Source organism: Dasypus novemcinctus, chromosome 12, assembly GCF_030445035.2.
Source record: "Dasypus novemcinctus isolate mDasNov1 chromosome 12, mDasNov1.1.hap2, whole genome shotgun sequence".
Lineage (NCBI taxonomy): Eukaryota > Metazoa > Chordata > Mammalia > Cingulata > Dasypodidae > Dasypus > Dasypus novemcinctus.
Window position 1 is genome coordinate 10,473,540 of NC_080684.1, and position 17,549 is coordinate 10,491,088.

Consider the following 17,549-nt stretch of genomic DNA (forward strand, 5'->3'; position numbering starts at 1 on the left):
CTGAGGGCTCTAGACATATCTAGACACTATAGGCAGGGCAGACAATCTCAGGGATTCCACACCCTGTCACTGGGCCTTACTTTGGAGTATATGCTCCCCAATGTAACAGAGTTAGACTCATTTATAATTTCCCTACACATGGGTCTGCTGCCCCTTTTATTTGAACCTATAATTAGCACTATACTAGGTAAATATATGTCCCAGAGTCTTAAATCCCCAGTTTGTTCATAGGCCAGATGAATCCTGAATCTCAGCAGAGTTGCAGCCAACACCTACTTTCCAATTCACTGGACTCGTCCAGGACAACTAACAAAATGATGATGATGTACAACACCCATCCCCCCCAAAACAGAGAGTATACACAACTGCAAGCAAGAGAGTTCCATCTATCTGTCCCATGGGATTCTAAGTCCCTCTCAATCGGAAGCAGAGTGGGCATCACCATCCCCCAAATCCTCAAATTTGAGGAATGAACAAACAGAAGGGGGGGAATGCAACTTTAAAGTAGACTTATTTTTATTATAGCTATGGAAGAACTTGTAACATTGACATAAAGGCAGGGGTTACCAGAAGTTCTGAGGAGAGGGAGAGGGAAGAATGGTTATAACATGGGGCATTTTGGGGACATGGGAATTGTCCTGCATAACATTGTAATGCCAGATTCAGGCCATTATACATTTTGTCAAAACCTATAAAACTGTGTGGTGCAAAGTTTAAACTATAATGTAAACTATAGTCTACAGTTAGTAGCAATGCTTCAATATTTTTTTATCAATTGTAACAAATTTTGTGATGTAACATTTATGTAATCTAAAACTTCTTTAAAAATAAAAAAGTTAAAAAAAAAAACTTTTCTGGGAATGAATGGCTTACCTGTTTGTTGTTTATTGCTCTTGTACAGTTTTGAGCAGATTCTTTATCCAAAAATAAAATAAATGCAACCCCTTTACTCTTCCTGGTATCTTTATCTTTCATTATAGTAACCCTTAAAACAAAACAAACAGCCAGTTTAAACAAAGGAGACAGGAATAAATAAAACAGATATTAATAAATAATTGGAATACCCAAGTTTTTAAAAAAATTAAATAAAACATTTACAAAGATAAATTAATACATTTGACAAATCAGCTGATTCTTCAAAGTCATGGAATATCAAGATGAATGGAAATGAGAAAATTTGATACTGATTTAACACTGTGAGCATGGCTTTGATTAGGAGCTTCCGATAAATCAAACATTAATCAGAGGTTGAAGGATGACGTAAAGAGATTAAAGAGACAAGAGAACCTTGAAGAAAAAAGCAAAAATCCTCTTTACTATACTTTACTAAAATTCCTCTTTACTCACCCTGCAAAAAAACAAAACAAAACGTACTATTCTGTATTATTTTTCTAAGTTTTAAAGTTTAATTGTATTCTCAACATTCTTTTAAAGAATCTGTAATTCAATGGTTGAACCACTCAATGTATCTGAGTGAGGGACAAATGGATACTCTGTGCTCCCAGATGTGATAGTCAGAGAAGAAATAAACATCACCTACACGGTACACCAGGCAAGAATACATGGCCCCAAGCTAATCATAAGGAAATATCTGACAAACACAAACTGAGGAAAAATAAGAAGGGGGAGGGGATATATTCATTAATGTCACTGTTAAAAAAGCAAAGAAAGCCTGAGGAAATGTTCTACATTAAAATAGGCTAAAAAGATAGGACAGCCCATCCAGACTAGATCCTGTACTAGAGGTGAGAAATGTTATGTAGGATATTATTAGATCAACTGACAATCGCAACATGGCAGATCTGATAAAAGTTTTGTGTCAATATAAATTTATGAAGCTGATAACTATATTGTGCTTATATAAGAGAATATCCCTATTTTTAGGAAATACACATTGAAGTTTATAGGATGATGTCTATAATTTTTTCTTAATGCTTGTAAAGATGAGTTAATTATAAACTATTTTTTAAAGCTCTATTTCAGAAGAAGTTGTTAGTTTTTTAAATCATCCTCACTTAATAATTACTCTTATTTGTCTCTTCTTTTAATTTCTGCCACTCTTGCCCATGGAGTCAATATTGTTTTAACAGCCTATTTTTACCGGTTCTCTTGATGTTAATACCCTCTCATCTACTAGTAGTAGGCTTTTCTATTTAAGGAATAAATAAAATTACATTATACATTTGCTCAAAAATCTGTGGTGCTTCCAATTACCTATTTGGCTCAGCAACCAAGATTCTCTATGACATGACTCCCATCTCATCTTTTGCCACCTCCTGGTTTTTGGTATTCAATCTTTGCACATTAAAATTTTACTCCTTTGATGTTCAGATCAAGTGTCAGTGTCATTATCTCTCTTCACTTGGAGATTTCTCCTTTTCTGCTAGTCTCTACTGAAATAATTTAGGTACAAACAATGCCTCATCTCACCTATTTGAATATAAACACCTTTAAGGTTATTTTTGAGTGACAAGCTCAATATGTCAGAACAAAAAGGTAGACACAAATGGCAACATTGTTTATCAAAAGAGTACCTGTTTATTTACTCATTTGGTCATTCAATCACTTCATTAGCCTCAAGCCCAGGCACTCAGCACTGATAATATAAAGGCAGGGTTTTCACCCTCAGTAAACAGCTTCATCTACTGGGGGAGAGGGACCCATAAACCAATTACAATAGGGATAAGTACTACATTTATCTGCTATGGTAACAGAAAAATATTATACAAATAACACCAATGACTTAATAAAATAAATAAATGGTGGTACCACTTCTTAGTATACGTTATATGATTTACTCATTTAAACAAATATTTATTAAGTACTCAATATGAAGTAGACACTGTTCTGGGAAACCTGGTATCACTCCTAACACTTCTTGGTGACAGCTAAGTATTACTCATTTTACTTCTGAAAATTTCTCATATTTGACCATCTTTCAAATCTGACCAGTTTCTACCTCTTCATCTGTACCATCTTAGTCCAAATATCACCATCTCTCCCCTGGCCTACTGTTATGTTATAGCTTTCTGACTAGTCTCCCTTCATCTACTCTTGTTCTCCAATCCAATCTCTACATTGAAGCCACAGTAAGCTTTAAAAAAACCTCAAATCATGTCTTCTGTCATTTAAAATTCTTCAGTGGATTCCCAGTGTTCTTAAGATGAAAACCAAATCTCTGGTAACTTAGCCAAGAAGCATCAGCAAACTGCTTCCATCTCTGGCCCCATCTTGCGCCTCTCCTTCCTAGCTCACTATTAACAGTCACAGTGGCCTTCTTTCTGTTATCTGATATCACTTTATTTTCTCTTACCACAGGGCCTTTGTACAAGCTAGTTCGTCTACCTGAAGTGCTCCTCCCATCCTTTCTGCTTGCTTAATTCATCCTTTAGGTTTCTACTCAAAGAACACTGACTTAAGTAAGACTTCCCTGACTCTAGAGTAGACCTTGTCTATGTTTACAGGTGCTTACAACTCTGTGTCTTTGTCATCATAGTATTCTCATGATTTATAATTACATAGTTGTAAGAGATTCATTTTGAGATTTTTAGAGAGAGAAAAACTGAAGAAAAGGTAAATGTTATGACTGAGAGTAGGATCTGGAGTCAGGTTGTTGGATTCAAATCTTGTCTACCACTAATTTAACAGGACCTTAGATTTACACACTATCTCATCTCTAATAATGGGATAATAACAGTATCTACTTTATAGGGTAGTTGTGAGAATTGAGAAAATATGTGAAGAGTTTAGAACAATGCAACTTATAATACATGTTCATTAAGTGTTAGATATCATCACTATCATTATTGTTTTGATTGATGATGATGATTGCTGGATATTTTGAAAACCAAAAAATTTATCCAGAAGCATTTTTGATAATGAATTTTAATTAAGAAGTTTAAATGATGTTAATAATCTCAAGAGACAAATGAATTTCAACTATTTAAAATCCATTTGTGGGAAGCTAGAAGAAAAATACCCAGTAAAGATAAATATGCTTAAATTCTTGGGATTTTCACATGCAGTGCTGATGCGCGCAAGGAGTGCTGTGCCATGCAGGGGTGTCCCCCACGCGCAAGGAGTGCGCTCCATAAGGAGAGCCGCCCAGCGCGAAAGAAAGTGCAGCCTGTCCAAGAATGGCGCCGCCCACACGGAGAACTGACACAAGATGACGCAACCAAAAAAAAAAAAGAGACACAGATTCCCGTGCCGCTGACAACAACAGAAGCAAACAAAGAAGACACAGCAAATAGACACAGAGAACAGACAACTGGGGTGGGTGGGGGGGGGGGAAGGGGAGAGAAATAAACAAATAAATCTAACAAAAAAAATTCTTGGGATTTTAAATAGGTACCAGAACATATCATAAAGTACTGTTATAAGATATTTAGAATAACAGTATCTTATTTTTACCTTTTTTTGCCCCTTAATATAGTTGCTTGATTTATTTACAATAGTGAATTAAAGATAAGACCCTTAGATTACTTTTATCTCCTCTTAACCATAACCTCAAATGACATTATCACTTTTACTATTTTTATGTTTCCAGTCTTTCCTTTGATATCCAACAAAAGAAGAGAATGTTTTCAACTTATTTACCAGTCTCATAAGCAGTTTGTATGCCATATGCATTGAAATATTTGTTTTTTTACATTCTTTTTATTTGACAAACATATATTTATAGTATACTTGATAATATACTTTCTAGTATCTAAATTACTTGTTAATCAGAGCCATTAATGTCTTATCTTAGATATCAGATTTAGTTTTAGTTTTTAGTAATATGGTAAGAAACTTTAAATATTGTGTAAATGAATTTTGAAATCTAATAGAATACTGTTAAACTATTAAACACATCTTTACGGAAACTTATTTATGATGTAATGTCAAGCAAAAAAAGACAACAAAATTGCACATATAGAATTGAGTCTTTTCTTAAAAATTGTCTACATGTGTTTATGGACATTCATGAAATATACATCAAAATGTTAACAGCCATATATTTATTTTCTTTGTGATATCAAGTATAAAAAAAGCAGTAAATCCACTTCCATTTTAAAAACAATGCTCAATCAGAAACAAAATGGGCATTACCATTCTAAAATCCTTTAGATTGAGGAATGAACAAACATAATGGCATTCAACGGAGGACTAAAGTAGGCGTATTATTATTATAGTAATGTAACATTGATATAAAGGCAATGATCACCAGAGATTCTGAGGGGAGGGAGAGGGAAGAATAGTGTCCTAACATGGGGGCATTTTGGGGACATTGGAATTGTCCTGTATAACACTGCAATGATGGATACAGGTCATTATATACTTTGTCAAAACCTATAAAAACGTGCAGTGCAAACTGTAAACTATAATGTAAACTACTGACCATGCTTCAATAAGTGTTCATCAGTTGTAAGAAATGTATCACACTATGAAAGATGTTGTCAGTGAGGGAAAGTGGGGGAGGGAAAGGAGGTGGGGTATATGGGAATCCCCCTATATTTTCAATGAATCATTTATGGAATCTAAACCTTCTTTAAGAATAACATTAGAACAAAACAAAATAAAAAAGGAAACATATTTAGATAATCTTTTAAATGAAGTTTCAAAATTTAATGTGAATACTTACTTTACAACTTTGCCATACTTGGAAAATATCTGAAACAAAAGACCACATAATTTTTAAATTTCCAATTTAATGTAAAATCATAAAAATAAACATTACATTTTCAAGATGTATACATTTAACCAAATTCTTTGTTATAGTTCATTAAAAACTTTAGCTTTCAGTCCATAATGCAGGCTCTAGGAGATAGATTTTTTAATTGAGTTTGAATTATGAAATAACTGCCAATTATATTAGAGAGCCTAGCAAATTTGCTAAGTATGTAAATTTGATAGTTTCTGAAGGATTCGGGTAACTATAATATTATTCTCATTGTTGGAGTCACATGTATCTGCCTCACTTCCTAAACGTCTGCCAATGGAGTGGATACAGAAGGAAAAATACTCTACATATGTGGTAGATTTAAAGCACACGTATTGGACAACTGCTCTGTTCCATAGCTATTACTAGCTCCACCATGGCTCTGAGAGAAATCCTGTACTTCAAATACAAGTGATGTGGAATACCACTATCAGTATCCTACCTTCATCCAGCAAAGCAATCACTGTTTCAGAAGACTGATTCTTAGACTGTTTATTAAACAAAACATAGAATAAAAGTTTCTGTGATGAAAAATCCATTTCTTTTACAGCATCCTTCATCTACTTCTAATATGTTGTGGTTCTTTAGAGCTGGTCCTTCCTTCCTCCTTTATTTCAACATATTTACCCTCATCAATCTCATGTACTTCTAAGGCTTCAGCCACTACCTACAATCTAATAGTTCCTATTTATTATACAATAAGGCGTCTTAGAAAGTCTTCTAGCATGATTAAGTTGCTAATGCTGGAATGTAGCATAACTGAAGTGCAATGTTAGCAACACTGAATTCTGAAGGCTAGACAGTTTTCTATATAAAAGATCTTAGAGCCAAATGGCATATGCTTCAGCCAATACAAAATCATAGTGGCCAATCTCAAGTGGGCTTACATCTCTGCCTCACAATCCTTTAACCTGTCTCTAATTTAGCTTCCTCTGTTCCATCAACAACTATTCTGAATTTTCCACTTTCTCCAAAAATGTCCTACCCTCCTACCTTCTACTTAGCAGATGACCTCAACTCCTGCTTCCTGAAGAAAATGGAGGTGTTTCCTTTCTATAAACTCATTGGCATCCACAGCTCATCCTCACAATCTCCTGTTCAAGGCTAATGCTTCTGTGTTTCACTTTCTCTCCCCTCTTAGCCTTATTTCCTGTCTTCAAGCCTTTCTTCCTGTTCTTATGTATTGGGAAAAAATTTAGTGACAATTTGCACTGACAATCAGCAACTAATATTCCCTTGGTCAGCATATAGTCAGTATAAAAGGCAGAGAAACCGGGCAGTGACCTTATGGACTAAAGCAAGAACTTACAGTTCTTTGTTCCAGGCAAGCAAACACCAGGATAAGTATTAGAAACATTCCAGGGAGGCTTGGGAATTGACGCACAAAATCTGGAATGTGCTTTAGCTCATGGTTTGAATGAAAAAGCAATACTCAATGTTAGTATAAAAGGGCAGGGTCACATCGGAGCTGGTTGATTGAAGTCCCACTCTGGGGATGATGCTTCACTCAGGGTAACCCTAGGGGACAAAATACTTTGCTCTCAGATGTTTTTACACTGAGAGGGGAAGGGCACTGGACTCTGCCCAGGTATGGTTTCCAATTGGGACTCTGGTTTCGGCTGTTGATTTGGAACTTCTCAGACTGTAAGCCAGATGTTGGTGTGTACCCTGGTTTGGTGAGTTCGTATACACATTTATCATCACTTAATTTCTTATTATTTAGTGGCTTGTGAATTTCCACAACAGTTGGACCCATTTGTAGCTCACAGGCCGCATGCTGTTTTCCTTACTAATAAGCAGCTATTTCTATGTACAGTTTTGACTAAAAATGTATTGTTTCCATCTCCCTTGCATTAAATAAACTTTATAATATTAAGCCTCCATTATTGTTAAGCCTTATTTGGCAGAACAAGCCTTATTCCCTGTCTTCAAGTCTTCCTGTTCTTATAAACATAGTATATTCTCTCTCATTTTGTAAACAGGGAAAGAATCCCTCTTTGGACCTGGTGCCATCTCTCTTTAGAGGTTTCTTCTCTCATTTCCTTTCCTTCATACTTAAATCTATTGAAAAGCATACTGGACATTCCTATCTTCTTTTCTCCCTGTCTCTCAACTCACTGCAATTTAGCTGTTATTCTCACCACTCCAAGGAAATTACTTTAAGTCACTAATTACTACCAAATCCAGTGAATGCTCTATACATATAGATACTACTGATGCTTCTTTTCAAACCTTCTTGCCTCCTGTGGTGACAGTAAGTTCTCCTGATTTTGCTTCTATTTCTCTGCCTGTGCTTGTCAAGTCTGTTTCATAGGCTCCTCTTCCTTCAATAGTCCTATAACTTTTGGCAGTCCTCAAGGTTTATTCTCTGGCTTTTTTCTTTTAACAGTCTACATATTCTCTGGGTAATCGTCCACACTGACAATTACCACCTATTTATTTTGGCTTCCAGATATAGACCTGTATAGTTTGTTTTCCAGCCTAGATCAATCTTTTGGGTTCTATACCCTATATATATATATATATTTTTTTTTAATGAAAAATTTTTTATTGTTTTTTTAAAATACATAGATGACACAAAATGTTACATTAAAAAATATAAGAGGTTCCCATATACCCCTACTCCCCACCGCCCCCACTCCCCCCACATCAACAATCTCTTTCATCATTGTGGCACATTCACTGAATTTGATAGATTTTGGAGCACTGTTACACAGCATGGATTATAGTTTACATTGTAGTTTACACTTTCCTCCAGTCCATTCAGTGGGTTATGGCGGGATATATAATGTCCTGCATCTGTCCGGGCAATATCATTTAGGACAAACCCAAGTGCAGAAAATGCCCCCCATATCACACCTCTTCTTCCCTCTCCCTGCCCTCAGCAACTCCCGTGGCCACTGTCTCCACATCAATGATATAATTTTTCCCATTGCTAGAGTCACAATAGTTCTATAGTAGAATTCCAGTAAGTCCACTCTAATCCGTATTATATTCCTCCATCCTGTGGACCCTGGAATGGTGATGTCCACTCCACCTCTAAATCAAAAGGGGGCTTAGATCCCACTTGGCTGATGGATGGGATTCTCCTGCTTGTAGCTGTAGACTCTCTTGGTTCCCTGGTGTGGTGGTTGACCATCCTCACCTCTCTGTTAGCTGATCTGGGTAAGTCCAAGGAATCGGAGAGGTGTTACAACTCTGCTGAGGCTCAGGGCCCAGCTGGCACATGGACAGTCCAGAGACTCAAGTCTCCTGAGCATGCACCAACCCCAGCGCCAACCACAGGTTCAGTAAAGTGATGGAAGAGGCATGCATAGAGAGATCACATCTGAGTCCAACTTCATCACACTCAGGGGCACAAATTCCAAAGTAGGGCCCACTGGTAAGGCACTGAACTGTAGGACCTGGGTGTCTGTAGCCCTCAGGAGCACCACTTCCTGGGTTTGTATCTACTTTGGCTGTCTCTGAGATCCTGCTGAGATGTGTGAAAGTGTGACCCCTCTGATGACCTCCTGACTCATTTTGAAGTCTCTTAGCAATATAAACTCATTTGTCTTTACCATTTCTCTCTTTTATTCAAGGTCTTTTTCTAGTTGCATCACCAGCTGGTGATTGGTAGTAATCCCTCAGCACCAGGGAGGCTCATCCCCAGGAGTCATGCATGAGTTTGTCTTAGAGAGTGGCCACATTTGAGCAACATGGAGGCTCTCAAGAGGTAACTCTTAGGCACCCTGCAGCTCTAGGCCTAGTTGAAATTTCAAGCACACAGGCTCATAGCATAGTCATCACTATCAAGGGCCCATCTTTGAACCATCCTTCTTCACTGATATTTGCCCTTGCATTTGGGGGACTGTTGCTGGTCCACTGGGGAATGTGAAAGAGCTCTCCTAGATGGGAACTCAACACTCCTTCAGCTGTCATGTGTAATACCTACTATGACAATACCCAACAAATATCTAAACATATTTATATACCCTATATGCGTGCCCTGGAGAACTCCCTCCCACCCATGTATCCCGTCAATGACGCTCCACATCAGTGCTCCTCCCCTGCCATAGTTGAACCCCTCTGTGACCCAAAACTTCTTCCAAAATGAAGACTAATATATTGCCAAATTCAGTCAGTTGGAAAATGAAATATTAATGATGGGGTTAAAGATTAGAAATAGAATACATAATAATTTAGAGAAACTAAAGTAAAAAATAAATTGGGGTATTAAAAAATGAAAAATATCATAAAACTTTGTTTTTGACGTTTTGCCTTTCACCACTGTAATAGGTGTTGCCCTGTATGTACAGTGGAAATTCAATCTCTTCCATTCCTTTCTCAGTATCTACATCCTTTGTTGTTTTTTTAAAAATGTTTCATTATGTCTTAAAAAAAGTTTTATATCACAGTAAAGTCACATATACACTATAAGGGACTCCCATATACCCAACATCAAACCCTTTTTCCCCTTCCCAGCAATGATCTTTTTACATGAGGATTTCACATTTGCTGCAATTGATGTACAGATACTGAAACATAGCTACTAACCATGGTTCCATTATGGTTTATATTTTAGGCTTTATACTTGAATATATTTTTGGTTACATTACGGTTTACATTATGTTTTACATTTTAGACTATACTTTTATAAATTTTTGGTGAAATCTAACATGGCCTATATCCATCATTGCACGATCTTGTGGAACACTTCCATTGCCCCTCAGTTACCCCATCTTCTATCAATTCTATTCCTCTCTCCCCCTCCCTTCAGGGCCCACAGTGACAACCAAGCTTCACTGCTTGAAGGACAAGATTCACAGATACTTGCAACAGTGCTGAGGGCTTGACACACTAGTCTATCCTCCCCCACTGGGATCCATGCTTTCGAGAGACACCCTCCCCTCTGATGGGGGTACAATAACTTCCCATTCATTGTATGGGTTTCCACCCATTGATACAACACACTATGACAAGATGAGCACTCACACACTCCCTAGAAGCTTTCCCCAGGTGCACCCTGTGCCAGATGCCCCCCCATTCAAACACCTTAAAGCAGTAACCCTTCCTTATGACATTTTCTATAGAGTTTTCTCAACATTAGTTTCAACCACATACCTTACAATCTTCCATGTTCACTTGCTCCGCCCAAACCCTGCCCCCAATTCCATGGACCATCTGACCCATCCTCCCAACCCTAGTTCCCCTCAAGCCTGTAAAGCCCCACCCAAGAGAATCCCTATGCCCCCGTCTTATCCCTTCACTTTCCTCTGTCTCGTCAAATCTGCTGTTATTTGCTGAGAGTGTATTTTTGATTTCTTGGATTATGCCACTCATCACCATCATATTGTTATCTTTTTGTCTATGTTTACAAATTCTTCTGTATGCTCTCCAAGTATTTTCTTAATATCCTAAATCTCTTCCTTTACTTCATTAAGTTGGCCCATGATATTTGTTCGGAGAGCTTTGATTAGCTGTTCAATGTTCTGCTCCTCTTCCTGGTTTCTAGCTTTTCTTTGGATTGGGCCATGTCTTCCTGATTATTGGTATGGTTTTTAATTTTTTGTTGCTATCTCATCATCATTTTATCTTGATGGGTTTGTTCAGTTGATTAGCTTTTCTGTCTAGTCTTGGGTTTTACTTAGGTGCTGTTTTTGTGTGTGGGTTAAGTTTTCTCTTTGACACTTTGTTGTTCTTATTGTATTTTCTTGTTGTTGTCTAAGTTCTCTTGAAGGAAAAAGATTAGAGCCAGGGAAAGCAAAAGAGGTAAAAAAAGAAAAAGTATAATAGTATTGATAGTAAATGTTAGCAGAAGAACCATATATGACTTAGGAGAATGAATATTAAACTGTGTAGAGTTACAGGAATCAAAAAGCTGTGTAGAGTTACAGGAATCAAAAAGTGTAGTATCTACAATGAGATGGGAAACTGAATATGGAGAATACAGTATGAATTAAAAGGCCAGTGTGATCAGGAAAGAGGAAAAGAGAAAGGACAATAACAATAAAGAGGGAACAAAAGATAAAAAACAGAATAGAGGTGTTAGAAATAAAAAGCCAGAAAAATTGGGGGCTAAACAAAAAGAGGTGGAATGTAAGAGCAACAACAGAAGATGGAATATAAAAAGATGTAAAGGAAAGGAGATAGTGATGGTAGCCAAAATCAGTACACAAAGAAGAGAGGAAGTCGAGGATGAGGAAGCACAGCGAACAAGAAACATTGCCAGCAGTATCTAATAGGAAAAAAGAAATAGAAAAAGAAAAAAAAAAAAGGAGTAAGGTGATAAAGAGGAAGGAAAGACAAGAAAACAAACAAACAAAAATCAGATAAGCCCTTAAGTAAGGAGTCCTCTTTGCAACTGAATAAACTGATTTTCTGTCTTTCCTTCCCCCTTTCTCCCTTCCTCACTTCCCTCTCTCCCAGGGCAGCAGGAAGCCAGTGTGAGAACTCCCCATGGAGATCAAATGGGACCCTGGGTAAACCAACTCACCACAGAAAATAATGACTCTCAGTCTCGAGAGAGAGAACCCACACCTTGCTGGGAACCCTAAATAATGCTACTGGAAGCCTACCAAGCACTTCTACTGTCTGGCTCCCTTAGGTGTGTTGCACAGGACTAGTTCACTGCCTGACTCCACCTTCTCCCAGACCAATTTTCCCTATCCCAGGGCATTTAGGTAAATCGGGCTGTCTCAGCAGATCTGCCTCTTACCTCTTCCTAGTTTCTCCTCAAGCCAGCTGGTATGCTCCTCAAAGCTCAAAAAGGGGGCGGTCAGAAAAGTGAACCCGCACTCCTTAGGCCCCTCTGCACCCTTTACCAGAACCCTCTCACTCTTGGAGTTTGTCCGGGTTCGGGGAATGCAGGGTTTGGGAAATGTGGGTTTGGGGATTGTGGGTTTTGGGGAATGTCGCTGTGTGACCAGCAGTGTTTGGGGAATACTGTGTCTGCACCCCTAAAGGAAGGGGTTAGTCTTCCCACAGCTTCAGGCACAAGTGCCAGAAACCTGTGGTTTTACCCTGAGCAATCACTTTTTGTCGCATTCTCTTTTTTTTTTTAAAAAAAGATCTATTTTATTTATTTCTCCACACCCCCCGCCCCGTTGTCTGCTCTCTGTGTCCATTTGCTGCATGTTCTTCTGTGTCCACTTTGTATTATCCAGCGGCACTGGGAAACTGCATCTCTTTTTTTGTTGCATCATCTTGCTGCATCAGCTCTTTGTGTGTGTGGCACCACTCCTGGGCGGGCTGAGTTTTTTCATGTGGGGTGGCTCTCCTTGTGAGGCGCACTCTTTGTGCATGGGCGCCCCTGCAAAGGCACAGCACTACTTGCACATGGCAGCACTGCGCGTGGGCCAGCTCACCACACGGTCAGGAGGCCCTGGGGATTGAACCCTGGACCTTCCATATGGTAGATGGACGCTCTATCAGTTGAGCCACATCTGCTTCCCTGTTGCACTCTCTCCTGAATGATGTCCAGAAGCCTCCTGCTTTGTGGGTTCCCAAAACCACTCACTCAGGCAGGATTTTGTCCCCACTCACCGGTTTTTTGTAGGAAAGATGATGAAGGTGCACCTACTCCGACACCATCTTGGCCCGCCTATACCCATATTTTAAATTGAGTTTTGGATATTTCTACTTGTAACTTATATTTAAGGTATCCAAAGTTGGTCACCATCTGCACCAAAACCAGATTTGCCTCTTGCATTCCTTAGGTCATCACTAACCATCCAGCCAACCAAGCCTGAAAAGTGTAAATCATGAAAGACTTGTCTTTTCTTGTCTCCATATTCATCAAATCATGTCAATTTCATCTTCTTAAATTAAAAAAAAAAATCCATTAACAATTCTCTGTCCTCATTAGCTATGAATTCCATGTTCAGGGATCCTAAACTTAGGATCCCTTAGCAGGGGTCCTAAGTATGGATATTCATTTAATAGTTGTTAAAACAATAAATACCATTTGGTCCAGATCCTGAATTACTTCAATAAACCTCTCAATTGGTCTCTTTTCAACTTCTGGCTAACCTATACAAAAATGCCTGTTACCTAGATATATCCTATTTTCTTGCCTTAGCACTTTATTTCACTTTATATGTGTCTTAGTTTGCCAGGGCTGCTGTAACAAAGTATCTCAGACTAGGTGGCTTTAACAACAAGAATTAGTCTCACAGTTATGGAGGCAACAGGTCCAAAATCAAGGTATTAACAGGATCATGCTTTCTCTGAAATCTGTAGTGTTTTGGTGGTGGTTTGCCAGCTACCCATAGCTCAAGTTCTGCCTCTGTCACGTGGCTATCTCTCTCTCCCCCATGTCCCTCCCACCATTGTGTCCAAATTTCCTATGTTTATAAAGACTCTGGTCAGATTGGATTGAGCTCTACCCTGATTCATTTTGGCCTTGCTTTACTCAACTAATAATAACACCTTCAGAGATGGTATTTACAAATGGGTTCACATCCACAGAACCAGGGGTTAGGACTTGAATATGTCTTTGGGGAGCACATGATTCAATCCATAACAATATGTCTTCTATTTTGCTTGCATTCCAATTCTTTCCTTTGTTACTTATTATCTCTTAAAACTTAGCTCATGGGTCAACATCTTCAGAAAATATTCAAAGACCTAGAGATGCAAAGTACCTACTATTTGTCTAGCATGGAAGAGGTACTTAATGTAAGTCTGTAGAATGAAGGAATGAACAACATTCTCTTACAGACTGTGAGCAATTTACTAAGGTGAAGGCCTTATTTCCTTCGGTATCTCAAGCAGCTAGCATAATGTCTAGTACACGTAATGTAGTCTTTATCACTTGCTCTCTTACTGCCAACAGCCTCCTAACAGGTTTCCTTGCTTTTGCTCTTGCCTCTCTGTCCCCTGCACCTGAACTTTATTCTTAAACAGAAGCCAGAGTGAGCTATCACACCATTTGTCTGCCCAACATTTTCAAATGACTTTTCATTTTACTCAGAATGAAAGCCAGAGTTCTTACCATGATCCATATAGGACCTTTAAAGTTCCCCTACATGGGTTTACCTCTCTGACTAATTCTTCCTCTACTCTCTATTTGCTCCTCTCTGTCTGAAATGCTTGTCCCCCAGGTATCTGTAGCATTAGCTCTTTCACTTTTCACATCTTTACTCAAAAGTGACTTTTTCAATGAGGACTTTTCTCACCACCCTATCTAAATTTCACCTCCCTCCCCAACTTTGTTTGAGAAAAAAAGGTCCAAAACATCAGGCTATTCAAAAAAATAACTCACAGTATCAACTTGAGAAAACAAATCTTAAGACGATTACACTTATTATTTTTCTAGAGGATGCAAATGACGTGCCAACTCTCATTCCACAAAAATATAGTTACATTTGTGTTGCAGAGCCCCACACTGCATTCTTATGTGGGATATAACACACATACCTCTAACTCAAAGCTGCTCACAGATGCTACTCAATTAACTGAGATTGCCTTTTCAGTTAGGCAAGCAACTACTGAACTCATGAATGATGAGAATTGTACTCCCTAAATAACAAGAGATTATTTTGGAGATAGTTGATAAAAGGCATACATTCTTTTATTGTTCAGTTATAAAGAGGTATCAAATTTAAAAAGCAAAAATTACAGGGGAAGACAACTACTAGGAGCATCAAAGGATGTAAAAATGGAACTAGGCACAGGGCAATATGAATTAATAAACATGGGAAGGACAAGGATGGAGAGAATAGTGAGCATGTGCTGATGATACTAGGGGAGAGGATCTGGTGAAAAATTTGATCTCAGACAAGTGCCAAAGTAAAGAAATAATGGGATAAAATTTCTAAACCCCACTATGTGCTTAAGACTCATCTTCTCCTTCCTCTGCCTCTTTTTTTCATCATCCTTGATCAACTCCAGCTGGTCATCCTCCCTCCCATCTTCATTATTTTTTTTTAAAGATTTATTTTTTACTTATTTCTCTCCCCTCCCCCCCCCCCCCAGTTGTCTGCTGTGTCCATTCGCTGTGTGTTCTTCTGTGACTGCTTCCATCCTTATCAGTGGCACAGGAATCTGTGTTTCTTTTTGTTGCGTCATCTTGTGTCAGCTCTCCATATGTGTGGCACCATTCCTGGGTAGGCTGCACTTTCTTTCGTGCTGGGCGGCTCTCCTCATGGGGCACACTCCTTGAGCGTGGGGCTCCCCTATGCAGGGACACCCCCGCGTGGCACGGCACTCCTTGAGTGCATCAGCACTGCGTGTAGGCCAGCTCCACATGGGTCGAGGAAGCCCGGGGTTTGAACTGTGAACCTCCCATGTGGTAGGCGGACGCCCTATCCATTTGGCCAAGTCCGCTTCCCCATCTTCATTATTATCATCCAGTAAGTCCTCCTTCTCAGCAGAGTCACCTGCTGCCCCCTCAGACTCCATCTTCACATTTTTTTTTTAAAATATCTTTATTTTTTTAAAGATTTATTTATTTATTTAATTCCGCCCCCCCTCCCCCCCCCCCCCCGTTGTCTGTTCTCGGTGTCTTTTTGCTGCATCTTGTTTCTTTGTCCACTTCTGTTGTCGTCAGCGGTACGGGAAGTGTGAGAGGTGCCATTCCTGGGCAGGCTGCATTTTCTTTTCATGCTGGGCGGCTCTCCTCACGGGCGCACTACTTGCGCATGGGGCTCCCCTACGCGGGGGACACCCTTGCGTGGCACGGCACTCCTTGCGCGCATCAGCACTGCGCATGGGCCAGCTCCACACGGGTCAAGGAGGCCCGGGGTTTGAACCGCGGACCTCCCATGTGGTAGATGGACGCCCTAACCACTGGGCCAAGTCCATTTCCCTCCATCTTCACATTAATCTCACCTTTCTTCAGGGAGCTGCTGCTCTGCTCCTCTTCTGACTTATCATTCTTCATCTCTTCTCCTTGCTTGCTCTGATTCTTTTCATTTTTTCCCAAGCTTCCAAAAGAGAATCTACTTTTTGTTTTATCTAGGTCAATTCCTTCTTAATGGCCTGAAGGTCATCTTCTTTCAATTTTCCAGACTTAGAAGATCCCTGCTGTCCACTCTTGGAATTGAAGCCATTTTTGTCCCTTCATGAGGTGTTTCCTGATACATGCTGGCCTTTTGAGAGTACTACAGCATGAGCAATGGGAGGAGGAGAAGGAACATGTGCTGGGTAGCTGCACATCCTGTCATAATAATCCCGCTGAAAGCCATAGTCCAAGTCAAAAGAAGAGCTGAGTAGAGGGCATAGAGAAGGGTGTTCTGGTACGGACCCATACATCTCTGCTGCAGAGATGGTTTTTCTTGGTTCACTTTTGGCTCTGTAGCCAGTTTACTATCCAAAACCTGGCCAGCCATCATTCTGCCATCTTCTCCTGCTACAGCAGCACAGGCATTTCTCTTGTTAACATACTGAACAAAGGCAAAGCCCTTATGAACAGAGCAACTCACAGTTTTGTCATACTTTGAGAAGATTGTCTCCACATCAGACTTCTTCACCACAAGAATCCTGACATTCCCAGTGAACACACAGGAGTTTGTGGAGCGAAGATCTGTCCTGTTGGTAACATTGCTGGCCATGGTGTTTGATGATAAGCTTTGTCACAAAGTGGAAAACTGTAGCTAATGATTAAAAAAACTCACTAAAGCAAAGTCCACTTAACTTATATATTTCAAGTGATCTGAAACCAGGAGGTGGGAAGGAGAAGAGATTCAAATCTGAATCTTCTACTCCCAGGTTCCACACGAAGAAGCAGATTGTTGCTCAAGGTCAGCAATGGGGTGGCAACTGCTCAGTCTTTGTATTTTCACAAAATGGCCCTGAGTCCCTCCCTCCCCAACTAACATTTAATAGCCTTCCTTTCTTGATTTAATTTTTTCTCCTTAGCACC

The 17,549-nt window shown here is 39.3% G+C and overlaps 1 protein-coding gene and 1 pseudogene across 2 annotated transcripts in view; both read right to left on the reverse strand.

The window, feature by feature from the left end:
* Positions 1-17,549, reverse strand: part of ZCRB1 (zinc finger CCHC-type and RNA binding motif containing 1) — a 28,223-nt gene that overhangs the window by 7,384 nt on the left and 3,290 nt on the right. Inside the window, exons 3-4 of one of the 2 annotated variants that reach the window (XM_058307838.2) lie at positions 5,627-5,655; positions 874-985 (exon numbers count right to left, since the gene is read on the reverse strand). In XM_058307838.2, the coding sequence (XP_058163821.1) occupies positions 874-985; positions 5,627-5,655 (141 nt within the window). The remainder of the gene's footprint in view (positions 1-873; positions 986-5,626; positions 5,656-17,549) is intronic. The other variant, XM_058307839.1, reaches the window with a different exon arrangement.
* Positions 16,261-17,349, reverse strand: LOC111765325 (heterogeneous nuclear ribonucleoproteins C1/C2 pseudogene; annotated as a pseudogene).